Here is a 13,138-nt window from a genome sequence, read left to right as displayed (position 1 = left end):
GGCTGTGGGTGAGCTGAGGGGTGAGTTTCCTCGGTGCCTCGCCTCGCCCCTGCGCTCAGGCTCCCCGGGAGGGTGGACGTGGGGCGGGGCTGGGCGGGGGCAGTTAGGCATGTACAGGGCAGGAAGTACCAGCCTGAACCGTCCCACCAACATAGGCGCACACAACTGAAGTGAGCCTTTGCCTGAGACCTTAGGCCTTGGGGTCTCTTCAACTGGGAAAATAAGAAGGGAGCAGCAGTCTCCCCTAGGCCTCCACCCAATGCTGTTCTGCTGCCCTGCCCATGGCGCCCCTGTCGAAGTTAGTACCTGTGTGCTCTAGAGGCCAGCCCTGCTTGTGCCACCCCTGAGCTGGCGTGGCCCCGGATAGAACCCAGCTGTGGGCTCTGGCTGAAGGCACTGCACTCCTGGAGCCCCAGAACTCCGGAGCAGAAACCTGAGTGGGCCAAGCTCCAGCCCGCCCCAGTCCCTCACTGCTGCCCCCACAGGGCCCCATGAGCCCCATCCCCACCTCCCGAGGAATCGGCCAGGCTAGCCTACCTCCCCTCCCCCAGTCAGTGGTCAGGTTCCCAGCCTGCTCAGGAGCTGGTGTCCCTCACTATGCCCACTTCTGTGCAGCCTGCCAAGCTGGGCCGCAGCCCCAGGCAGCCCAGGCCCTGGAGCTCCCTTGGGGGCTGACATGAGGGAGGGAGAGTCCTCTCTCCATTTCACATATTCAAGGAACCTCTCAGGGAGGAGGAGAACCCTCGGGTTTCTCTCCCACTGGCCCGCGGGGGACTGGCCCAACCCACTTTAGAGGGGCTGGTGGAAGGACACCCCAAGCTGCTCACATTAGTGCCAACCGATGCAGAGAGAAGAAGGCAGGGGTTGTCCCTAACATCATCTGTAACATAGGAAAGAGCATGAACCTTCAGCTCAGGTAGATCTGGGTTCAAATCCTTGGCAAATAACCTCATTTTTCACATCTGCAAAATGAGGTGACTAAAGTTATTATTGGAAAATTAGGTGAGGAACTGCCGGGAAAATGCTGACATGAACCCTGACACACAGTAGGGCTCAACAGGTGTTAGACAGCATCATCATCATCACTATTATTATATACTTTGGAGGCACGTCTGGGACCACCATATGCACAGCAACACGTTTTCCATGAAGCTGGTGCAGATGAAGCTTCAGGGTCTCCCATTTGCGAGGCTCTGCTCCTGATTTTCCATCTGTGACCTTGTATCGACGTCCTTGAGGAGTGCCTTCCTCCTCAGCATGTATGAGCCTGAATGTATCTCCTAAGTCCCTCACAGCACTTAGCGCAGTATGAGAGTGGTTCAGTGACAGGGCAGTGAGCAGACAGGGACAGAGAGTCAACAGCAAGATGGAGGCAGGCCGGTGGCCTGTGGGGAGGTGGGCCCGGAGAACACTTACCTTGGAGCAGGGGGCAGATCTTCCTCCAGGCTGTGACGCTCCCTTGGCTGGTGTACTGGCCCAAGGCCACCTCCAAGAAGAACACGGGGATGCCACACGTGAAGAAGAAGATGAAGTAGGGGATGAAGAAGGCTCCTGCAGAGGAAGGAGAGGTATGGGCTGAGCCTTTAGCCTAGGCCTTCATCTCCCTCCTCAGCCCTCCCAAGGGCACAAGTCGGCTTCCTCTTATCTGTGCCCAAGGACAGGCGGAAAATTTTCCAGTCTGAACCTTACTCAGGACAGGAAAGCTCTTGGAAGGGAAATTTCGGTGGAAATCCTAATGTATGCGCTATTTATTTGCTCAGTGTGTTTCACAAATCTAGTCAATTTATTATTTTTGGAACAAAAACATGTGTTCTGTATAGTTTGATATGCTTATTAAATTATCACGTTTGTTACATTTTAGAGAAAAACAAATAAACAAAAACACCTTGGAAAAATTATTCTCCCTCTAATAATTTCAGAGGGACTTTTCCCTCCACCAGGCTCTGATCCGAACTGGGCTCTCTGCAGAGAAGGCCATTCCTCTGCTCAGCCCCCCTCTCAGGAATGGGGGAGTCAGCCAGCGAGGTGGTCAGGCACTGACCACAGGCCCTGACAGGAGGCAGGGCCTAACAGACATCCAGCAAATTACATATGAGTGAATTTGAAGGCAACCCTAAGCCCACAGTACCCACTTCGGTCACAAAGACATACCCCACCTCAGAAGTATACCAATGGGCCGATGGATTATTGTTTATCGCACAATAATAACACTTAGCACTTATTTGGTGCTTACTGTATGTTAGGCACTCTTCTAAATGCTTCACCAACATCAAAATCCTCACACAACAACCTGCCATTATACCCATTCTACAGATGAAAAACTGAGGCCACTCTAAAGATTCAAAAACTGAGACACAGATGAGAAAAGTGAAGCACAAACCCACGTGGTCTTAGTCTGCGTTCTTACCTACTACATTATAGTCCTAGTCAGTTGGCTCAGTGGATAGAGCATTGGCCTGTGGACTGAAGGGTTCCAGGTTTGATTCTGGTCAAGGACATATGCCCAGGTTGCAGGCTCGATCCCCAGTAGGGGACGTGCAGGAGACAGCCAATCAATGATTCTCTCTTATCATTGACTAGAGGCCCCATGCACAGATGCACCAGTGGGGTCGCTTAGCCTGGCCTGTGCCCTCTCGCAATCCAGGACCTCTAGGGCGATGTCAGACTGCCGTTTTTAGCCGGATCCCCACAGGGCTCAATCCCACTCAATTGGGCCCCACTGCGTCTGTTGTGGGAATGCACTGACCACCAGGGGGAAGCTCCTGCATTGAGCGTCTGCCCCCTGGTGGTCAGTGTGCATCATAGCACCGGTCATTCCATCTGGCCTGTGGGCATCGGGCCAAAACCAGCAGTCTGACATCCCTTGAGGGGTCCCAGAGTGCAAGAGGGCAGTCTGCAAAGTTGCTGTCACTCAGCAGCTCCTGCATTGAGCATCTGCCCCCTGGTGGTCAGTGCACATCATACCTACCAGGTGGTCAGCTGGTCAGCCAGTCACTTAGCCATATCTATCTATATAGATAGATGTTTCTATCGCCCTCTCCCTTCCTCTTTGAAATCAATATATTTATTTATTTATATTATTATGATATATTTTAACTACTACATTATAATGTCTCTCAAGTAATCCATATTACTTTGTAGAAAAATAGAAAATACAAAGAAAAAGAAAGGAAAAGGCATTATATATCCTTTCAATTTCTTACAAACATACAGATATATATATTTCTTTTTCGGAAAAAAAATGAGACCTTACTATGTATTATTTCATAACCATTTTAAAATGTATATCATGAACTTCTTTTGATATCAGTAAATACATCTCTATGCCATCATTTACTGGCTGTAAAGTATTCCACCTTAGGCATCTGTCCTAGTTTATTTTATCAGCATGACTTTTGGCCTTTTCTGTTGCTTCCTGAGAAAACTGCTATGATGCAGACTGTCATCCACATCCTGTGCACTTGTCTAATCTGCTCCTTAGTATCAATTTCAACAGAGGAATTGGGGGTCAGAGAGTATACACTTTTTTTATTTTTGCTTTTTTTTGGTAAAATATATATAACATAAGTTTTACCATTTTAACCATTTTTAAGTATACACTTTAGTGGCATTAAGTAAGTACATTCACACTGCTGTACAACCATCACCACTATCCATCTCCAGAACTTTTTCAGCCATCACAAACTGAAACTCTGTACCATCAAACACTAACCACCCATTCTCCTCTCTCCCCAGCCCCTGATAACCACCATTCTTTTTCTCTCTGAATATGCCTTTTCTAGGCACCTCATATAAAATAATCATACAGTACTGATCCTTTTGTGACTGGCTTAGTTCACTTAGCATAAGGTCTTTAAGATTCAGCCATGTTGTAGCATGTGTTAGAATGTCCTTCCCTTTTTAAAAAATATATATTTTTTTTTATTGATTTCAGAGAGGAAGAGAAAGGGAGAGAGAGCTATAAACATCAATGATGAGAGAGAATCATTGATTAGCTGCCTCCTGCATGCCCCCTACTGAGGATCAAGCCTGAAACCTGGGCACCTGCCCTGACTGGGAATCCAACTATGACCTCCTGGTTCATAGGTTGATGCTCAACTGCTGAGCCACACCGGCCGAATTTATATATATATACTAGAGGCCCGGTATATATATAAAATTTGTGCACTTGAGGGAGAGGGGTCCCCTCAGCTCAGCCTGCACCCTCTCGCAGTCTGGGAGCCCTCGGGGGTTGTCCGACTGACGCAGAGGCAGGACAGGCTCCCGCCATCACCACTGAGCTCGCCAGTGTGAGCCTGGCTTCTGGCTGAGCAGCACTCCCCCTGTGGGAGCGTACTGACCACCAGGGGGCAGCTCCTGCATTGAGCGTCTGCCCCCTGGTGGTCAGTGTGCATCATTAGTGACCAGTCGTTTCACCGTTTGGTCGATTTGTGTATTAGCCTTTTATTATATAGGATTTGAGTTTTTTCCACCTTTCAGGTATAAACATTTTTTAAAGATCTTTCACGTGCATTTCCAAATTGCCCTCCAAAATTTGTGTACCAACCTGCATTCCCAGCAGCAACACGTGAGAAGGATTTGTGGGTCTTCAGGCCCCAGGGAGCCATGGCCAGCCAGTAACTCTCCCTTAAGTTCTGAAGTCCTTTATGTCCTGAGTAATGCTAGAGCATCAGTCACCCCGGGCTCATCAACACCACTGACTCTGGTTTCCTGGCTTAGAGAGTTGCAGGGATTCGGCTGGGAGTGGTGCTCAGGAGAAGGGATGTGGCTGGGAGACTCCCCAAGGGGCACTTTACAGGAAGTCTGTGGGGGCACATGACCCAGAGGCTCCTTCCCAGCTGCTGTGTGGGGACCCTTCCCCTCTAGTCAAGGAAATGGCTTTAGTTCTATTATTGAAATGGAGACTTCTGCCCCACAGAGGAAGGGGTGCCCTCAGGAGGCCTGGAGCTGGGCCTGCCTCAGGTTGAGTCCACCCAGGAAGGGAAGGACTAGGCTTGGGCCTTTGGAACACTGGGAGGAGGTTGGGTCTAGATCAGTGATGGCGAACCTTCTGAGCTCGGCGTGTCAGCATTTTGAAAAACCCTAACTTAACGCTGGTGCCGTGTCAGATATAGAAATTTTTTGATATTTGCAACCATAGTAAAACAAAGGCTTATATTTTTGATATTTATTTTATATATTTAAATGCCATTTAACAAAGAAAAATCAACCCAAAAAATGAGTTCACGTGTCACCTCTGACACGTGTGTCATAGGTTCGGCATCACTGGTCTAGATGGACTATAGGGGTGCTTTCCTGTGGATTTCCAACCATGATCACTGCAAACACCCTCCCCTCCACCTCCCTTGGGAGGTTATCCTGGCTCAGTTTTATTGGTACCTGCCCAGGCCATGGGCACAGGCAGTCTGTAATGCCACAGGGATCTGTGCACACAGGTGCCCAGAGGCCTGTACAACTCTCCCTCCCTCTGCGCTAAGGTGCGCCTGCGCCTCAGTATCCCTGCCACGCACTCTCCCCTGAACTGCTGACAATCAGGAAACTCAGAATTTCCTGAAACTCTCTTTTGGAAGAAATAATTTGAGGATGATCTGTTTTTGGTGACTCCCTGCTTTTTTATAACCAAAGACATTATTAGACCAATAACTTTATTACTCTTTCATTCCTTTTGAAAGATTGTTCTCTACAGAACTAGAGAAAAATAATTAATAATCCAACGACAACTATTTTAACTAATAATTATTAATAATTCTTTTTAATTAATATATTAGTAAAAACTATATTTGACTGCCACCCAGAGCTTATGGTCAGCTTGAGATAAACCATATTACCCCACAGAGTTAGTACAATTCTAGTCTAAAGCAAAAAACTGACATTTAGGTCAGCCTGTGGAGTTCCCACATAGATCTATTATAAGTTGTCTAGATAAGGAAATTACTGCCTGGACCTTCACTATTACCTTCCTAAAGCCCCAAAGACCAGTGACACCAGAGGGAGACCCGACCTCGCTTAGTCCCCACATTAAAGGGAACATGATCGAGGCAGCATGTCTCTCCCAAACAGTTAGGTTGGGACAGAGCTAAATGAGAACATGGGTGACAGAAACTAACACAGAACCTGCACAGTAAATGTGATCTGGTCTTGCCATTTCCCAGGTGACCTGGGCTCAGCCTGTCCCTGCATGCTGTCATAGGTGCTTGTCTCTCACCCCGCCCCATGGTCAGTACAGAGGTCACAGCCACAGCTGCAGCCACCAGGCAGGACAGAGGCGGGGTGGGCACTGGAACCTGGGCTGGCATCGTCCCTTCTTTTCAGATGGCAAGGTGAGGGGCATGCAGCAATGTGGGAGCCAGCGAACCTGGCTTCTGGGACCTCCTGCTGCCATCCAGCTCTGTGGTTTGGGGTGCCCTCTATGAAATGAGGGCTCTGCCTAGCTCATCTTTAGCTCTAGCTCTAACATCCTATGTGTCCATGAAACTGTGGCCTGGGGTAAAGAAGTAGGTCACTGCCTCTACCTCTTCTTCCTGCCTCCCCTCAGCTCTGGTCCAGCATTAGTCCCCCACTCCCAGTTTTGGCTCCCTAACCCTAACTTTCCCAGGAAACCCTATTTCTATTTCTTCGGAGTCATTGGTTCAAGCAATTTGTAATAATAACTGAGCAAGATGCATGGTGGATACTCAGTAAAAATGTGTCAAATTAAATATAGATAGTGTTTCAAAGGATTTTCTAAATAATGGTTACCTGTACATGAGAATGTTTCTTGTTTGCTTGTTTGTTTGTTTTTTACCTTCCAGAATATTTCTAATGTTCACTATCTATATATATATATAAGTCCAGTGACCGAATAGCAGGATGATCAGAATGACCAGTTGCTATGATGCACACTGCAGCGGCCAACTGGCCCGATCCGGGCCCAATTGGCTCCCCAACCTCCCGCGGCCCTTCCATCTGGCTAGCCTTTCCCCCAAAAGCCCCCCCCACCCTGATTGGGGGCGAGGCCAGCCAGCCAACTGCCCACGGCCCCTCCCCCCGGCCAGGCAACCTCCTGGTGTCCGTCCCCCTGGGCAGGTCCCCCTGATAGGTCTGGATTGCTGGCCAGGCCAAGATACTCCACCTGTGCATGAATTCATGCACCAGATCTCTAGTAAACATATTATTTCCACAAGAGTGCAGGTATTTCAAAAGGCAAGCATGGATCTGGCCAGTCACAAATAAATTCATGGAAATATGAAATATTCCAAATAGGTAAATTCATCGCATAGAATATAGATTAGCAGTTGGCAAGGACTAGTGGGAGAGGGAATAAGAAGTGACTATAAACAAGTACGGGGTTTCTTTTGGGGATGATGAAAATGTCCCAAAATTAATGGTGGTGATGGCTCCACAGTTCTGTGAATACACTGAAAACCATTTAATTGTGCACTTAAAAGGAGTATTCTGGCCCCTCCCTACCAAGCCCCTGCTCATTTTTACTACCAGTGCTGAAAAATAATAAAATTATGTTTCTTTAATTTTAAAAACTCATAGGCATGATAATTTCTTTCCACTGATTGAAACTCCTCAGTGGTTCCCACCTCACTCAGAGCAGAGCCTGCGAGACCTGGGCCGCTGCCCCACTGTTCAAGTGTTCTGCACCTGGTTTTCCGTTGATGAGAGTGGCTCTGTCACCTCCTTCAGCTCTTTAGTCTAATGTCTTCTCCTCAGTGAAATGTTTCTTGGCATTTTAGTTTATATTTCAAACCCCACTCCCCTGCCCTGTGGCCCAGCATTCCCTATCCCTCTTCCCGGCTTTGCTTCTCACCATTTCACTCATCACCATTTGACATACCACATATTTTACTTATTTGTCTGTAATCTGCCACCCTTCACTAGAATACAACATGTGGAATAGGTTTGTTTTGTACCTAGAACAGTGGCTGGCACATGCTATGCCCACAATAGTATTAGTTGAATAAATGAATGACTCCTGTCAACACTGGCATGTATACAGAGCAATGAAGGAGCTTATTAAAAACTCAGACTCCTAGGTCCTGCTGTTGCTCATTTAATCTCTGCTGTAGCCCTGTGGGGTGTCATCGCCATTTCACAGAGGGGGACACTAAGGCCAGTGGGGGAGCTAGAACTCGAACTCAAGTCCTCTGCTCCATCCCAGCCTCCTTCCATTTTACCACAATGCCCAGGCAGGAGGCACCCAGGTGGGCACTGCCTGGTTACCAGGGCACAGCTCTCCCCACCGCGCCTACCTCAAAATGAACTCACCACCTCCATTTTTGTAGCAGAGATAAGGAAACCTCCAGACATTGCCCAGCCCAATGATCTCCCCGGCCACTGACAGCACAAACTCCATCTTGTTGGTCCATTGGCCCCGATCCTTCACCTGGTCCTCGCCTTCCTGGTCCAGCTTCTCTCCCTCCTCAGGGACCCAGGTGACCATAGGAGGCACATCCTCGTGGGCCGCCACTTTCCTGTCCATAGCCCCGTAATGGATCCAGAGGCCACTGAGCTGGGCGTGGGGCCAGACGGTGAGAGAGGCACAGCCTGGTGGGAGGAAAAGGAATGAGCTGTCCAACCCCAGCACATGCCTGCCACCCCTGCTTTCTCCACCCTAACCTTTAATTACTACTGGAATATTGCTTTAATTTGCTGGACTGTTGCTTTAAAATTGATTTACTTCTGAAGCTCTCAATGGCATTTACACCTAAAGTTATGCTTTGCTCTCATGACTCTAAAAACAAATTGGGACCAAATCTTAGCTTGCCCATTTTGTCGATGGGAATACCCAGGCCTTGACAGATGAAGTGACTTGTCTAAAACCATTTAGAACTATATTTAAACCCAGGCTTTCTGCCTTTTATTCCAAGTCCCTTTTGATCTTCACAGCCAGCCACCTGTGTGCCCCAGCTCCTCAGCCTTCAGGCCAGAAGGGATCAAGGCTGCCAGGGATGACAGGTCAAAGGGCAGATGTGTCGGAGGTGACTGCATGGTTTTCTGCTGGCCAGCTGTGTGTTCGTTCCTGTGCCAGCGTGATCGACCAACTCGGGGTAAACATGGGAGCCAGCTAGCTCGAGACATCTGATTGGGAGGGAAGGGGAAGGTGGGGCCTCTGAGCAAGGCCAGATGAGGACTAGGATTGGTGCCAGGACCGAGGGTAGGACTTCAAAGGAACCCTGGTTCTTTTTCTCTGTTGGACCTCTGTTCTGAGAACAGGGTGAAGTCCTGGTGATAGAAGGGATCACCAGAGCGATTCTCACTTGGGTGGTGGTCTTCTCCAGATCAGAGTGACCCCTCAAGGAATGGGCTCGGAAGTAGCTGCATATCATAGCAGGTCGCTGCCCTTCCCTCCTCTTTGCTCTACTAATGAGCCCAAAGCTCCCTGGACTTTCAGGAAAATCACGTGGGCCACTCAGCTTTACTCTGCCCTCTTGTTGTCTGTTTGTCAATTGCCACGACACAGATGGCTGGTGTTGTACCTAAAAATCACTATTTGCCTCCCCTTCTCTTTCCCCCACCCCACAATCTCCCTGAGGCTACCTCTTGCCTCTGTTTCCCTTGGGCTGCCAGGAGGAGGTGCCAAGGGTGCAGAGGGGAGCACCCCCCTCCCCTGCTCCTTGCCTACGAAGGAAGGGCGTTGGGGCATCAAGTCACTCGGAGCCACCAAGTGCTCCATGCTCCTCCAGGCTCTGGGGAAACACAGGGTCCTTTTTATTAAAAGAAGAGTCTGTGTTTATTTGTTGGTCCTTTTAACCCAGGCAACAGCCCAAGTCCAAGGTGTGGCAGGAGCCATTCGAGGTTGTGGAAATTTTTGAAGGTGACTTGAAGGGTGCAGGTTATCCCAGGAATGGGAACGCATGTCAGGGTGAAATTCCGGTGTTGGCACCTACTCAGAGGCTGCTATTGCAAGCTCAGCCTCGGAGGGGAGATGAGGAGAGAGGCACACAGTGGAAATCAGAGGCCTCAGCCTCTGATATAAGGGAGGGTGAGTGGAAGAAGGGAATGGAGCAAGCTCCGGTTCAGAGTAAGCAGCAGACCTCAAGGGCCTTGGGAACCAGAGCCTTAGGCTGAAAGAGCAGGGTAGTCTAGCCCCAGGGGGAACGTTGATGATACCTGAACCAACTGTGGATGCTGCTACAGAATTTCAGCTGGGGCACCCTGAGGACTGGCCCTTGAATCATTATTAAACAAATGAATGGATGGATGGATGGGTGAATGAATGAATGGATTAAAAAACTGATGAAAAAAGCACCAGACAGAAACCAAAGTTCTAGTCCAAACCGACCTAATAATAGTAATCAGTTAACATTTGAATAAGTTCTGTCCTAAAAACATATACATCTTTATATACATTATTAGATTTCATCTTCATCAAAATCTTTGGGTATTACTATTAACTCCATTTTATAAATGAGGAAATGCTCAGAGAAATTCAGGATGAGAACTGAGCACATCAGGTGCTCAGTAAAAGCTTTTTTTGAATGGTTTGCATAAACTTACCAAAGCAGTAAATGGTGGAGCTGAGTCTCTAACTTGCTGTGTGACCTTAGGCAAATCACACCTCCTCTCTGGGCTTCACGCCTCCTGGAAGAGAGAATTATGTCTGCTCAGTAGGGGTGTTGGGAGGGCAGGGGATCAAAATCAGATCCTTAAAAGACAAGGAGAGACGATTGCCTTTGCTTGCCAAGCCATACGGTAGCTCAGCTCAGGGTGAGCTCTGAGCACAAGAGTTGCCAAAGGGATGGTCAGGAGACAAGCCTTACTGCTCCCCGACCAGAAGCAGCTATTTCAGGGCTAAGCTGTCCTCAGCAGTTAGAGGTGGGGAAGGAGTACATGAGGGGGAGCCAGAGGAGAGAGTGGGATCAGGAAGCAAATCTCAGAACCCAGTTTGGCCACAGGATTTGGGTTGTATCGCAGATGGGATGGGGAGAGAAGAGAACATGAACTCATGGACTGACACTAATGTGACTTTTTTTTAGTTAAAAAAATGTTATTGGGAGGACCATAACTTATGGGTAAGAATGAAAAACCAGAATGGCAGAAGGAACGCGAGGGCATGTGAAAAGGAAAGCTGGCCCAGAGCCAGGGTAAGTCAGGGGGAAACAGGCTTAATTTGAGCAACTGGGATTCAGGTTAGACTCAGGGAAGAAATGTCCAGGAAGATGTTAGGCATCAAAACAAGCTGTACAAAGCTCTCCTTTTGGGGATACTTTCAAAAGCCAGAAGGACAGTACACCTGGCCCTCCTGCTACCCTCACCCCACCCCCACTGTGCCCTTCCACCGAAGCCCATTTGCTAAGGATAAACAGCAGTGTTATCCACAGTCAGGATGACTTCCAGAGATCTCCCCCTTCCCAAGTCCACCCCAGCCCTGTCACCTCTCCAGCCCCTAGCTTCGTCTCCCCAGGCTGCCCACCTGCTCTGCCAAGCTGCGGCAGGGTGTGGGGGGCATGCAATGGACCTCACCATACCTCAGTGCCCTCCAGAAGCAAAGAACCAACGGCCACACTGGGCTGCGTGCTGCCCATCGAGGAAATATTCAAAAGACAGCAAGTCCAAAATTAACTGTTTGTAGGAGGCAGGCATGTGGACAGAGGCCTGGCCAGGGTCTAGCAGAGGAGCAGACAAGTGTAGAAACACTACTCCCCGCATAACTTCTGGGACCCCAGCTCAGCCCCGTCACACCCCAGGCCAGCATGGGACACCCCAGCTCTTGCCTCAGCCCACACCCACATACCAGTTGCCGTTTCCGTACACACACTGGTGCCATTCCCGTCACGTCCCTTTGCACACACATACCTGTGTGCATGGCACCAAAGCCTGGCTCCCGTCTAGTCCTTCATACCCCGGGGGCTGCTTGGCTTGGCTGGTAGCCGCCTGCACCTTCCGTCAGCCCCCTGACAACCCCCTTCAGGCACCAGCATGCCCAGGCCTCCCCTGAGCCAGGCCGCTTCCTCCTCCTGCTCTGCTAGCAGGGGGACAAGAGCCCCTCACTAGTGGGGTGGGGGGCAGGAGCCTCTCACTTGCGATTGCTAACTGCAGACCATGGGCCCTCAGGAATGGCCGAGGTTTCTTCTGTCTGCTTCTCCTCCCACATTGCTGGGCACTGTCTGCTTCCCTCTCGCTCTTAGTCAGGTGATCACCCCCTCCTTCACTCACTCCCTGTGGCCGTCCCCCATCTATGGACTTGTCTGCTCCCCAGGGTGATTCTGGAGCAACTCAGATGCCATGGATGGTGAGGGGGAGCTGGGACACCCCTTGTCCTGGGATCCTGGGCAGCAGACTTTGCTCTGGCCCAGTGCATTGCATCACAGACACACACGGTCTGCCTCTCTGGTCTCCTGCCGCAGCCCCTCTGAGGACCCTCCCAGAGGCTGTGAAGACAGACCCAGCCCCCCACCTCCTGCTCACCTCAGCCCCGATCCCGGCTCCTGTGGTCAGCTCAGCTCCATGCCTCGAGTCCCCAGGAGAGCCCAGGGAAGCCACTACCCAGAGAGACAGGACCTGAAAGGGAAATTGTCCTCCACCTTCGCTCCTTCTCCTGTTCTCCCAGCTCAGAATCCCATCTGAGCTGTGTCGTGGGCTCCCAGACAGAAAGTGACTGGCGTGTGTGTGTGAGTGTGTGTGTGAGTGTGTGTGTGTGCGTGTGAGTGAGTGTGTGAGTGAGTGTATTGGGAATGAAGGGGCAGAGAAATACCACGAGCAACAGGAGGGATTGAGGTCAAAAGTTTGTGAACCAGGATTACAACATCTAATCTCAGTAAGTCAGGTCCTCTGTCCCCAGTCCCCCACCCCCACTCCCTCCCTCCGCAGCCCCTCCCGCCCTCCCAGCCTGCTATCCCAAGAGGACCCCTCCAAGCCGGGCTCAGAGACTCAGATCTGACCTCAGCTCTCCTCCTTTTGTTCCTTGCCCTTTCCCTTGTCCCCCTTCTCACCTTGCCCGCTCCTGTTACCAGCTCCTTCCTAGGGGTGAGGGGATGAGGCCAGCCCTCTCTCGCCAGAGCAGAGGATGGAGCACCAACTCCCAGGCTGGAAACCGAGAACCTCAGAGGGGAGTTGGCCTCAGTGACAGAGTCCGGGAGGAGGGTGAATCACATGCTGGACTTTTCCACCAAGTACTTGCCCTCTGTGGTTTCGAGGCAGGCTCTGG

The 13,138-nt window shown here is 50.1% G+C and overlaps 1 protein-coding gene across 5 annotated transcripts in view; it reads right to left on the bottom strand.

Moving 5' to 3' along the window:
* SLC6A12 (solute carrier family 6 (neurotransmitter transporter), member 12) overlaps positions 1-12,771 on the bottom strand; it is a 27,134-nt gene extending 14,363 nt beyond the window's left edge. The window contains exons 1-5 of one of the 5 annotated variants that reach the window (XM_006771310.2): positions 12,400-12,771; positions 11,460-11,597; positions 10,489-10,572; positions 8,257-8,535; positions 1,417-1,551 (exon numbers count right to left, since the gene is read on the bottom strand). In XM_006771310.2, the coding sequence (XP_006771373.1) occupies positions 1,417-1,551; positions 8,257-8,470 (349 nt within the window). In that variant the 5' untranslated portion in view covers positions 8,471-8,535; positions 10,489-10,572; positions 11,460-11,597; positions 12,400-12,771. Of the gene's footprint in view, positions 1-1,416; positions 1,552-8,256; positions 8,536-10,488; positions 10,573-11,404; positions 11,422-11,459; positions 11,598-11,787; positions 12,105-12,147; positions 12,336-12,399 lie in introns of those variants that run through there. The other 4 variants (XM_006771309.2, XM_006771311.2, XM_006771313.2 and 1 more) reach the window with 4 other exon arrangements.
* Positions 12,772-13,138: the final 367 nt, after the last annotated feature.

The sequence above is a fragment of the Myotis davidii genome, unplaced genomic scaffold (assembly GCF_000327345.1).
Source record: "Myotis davidii unplaced genomic scaffold, ASM32734v1 scaffold944, whole genome shotgun sequence".
Taxonomy (NCBI): Eukaryota; Metazoa; Chordata; class Mammalia; order Chiroptera; family Vespertilionidae; genus Myotis; species Myotis davidii.
The sequence above is the reverse complement of the archived record's forward strand: the minus strand, read 5'-3'. Positions and strand labels throughout refer to the sequence as shown.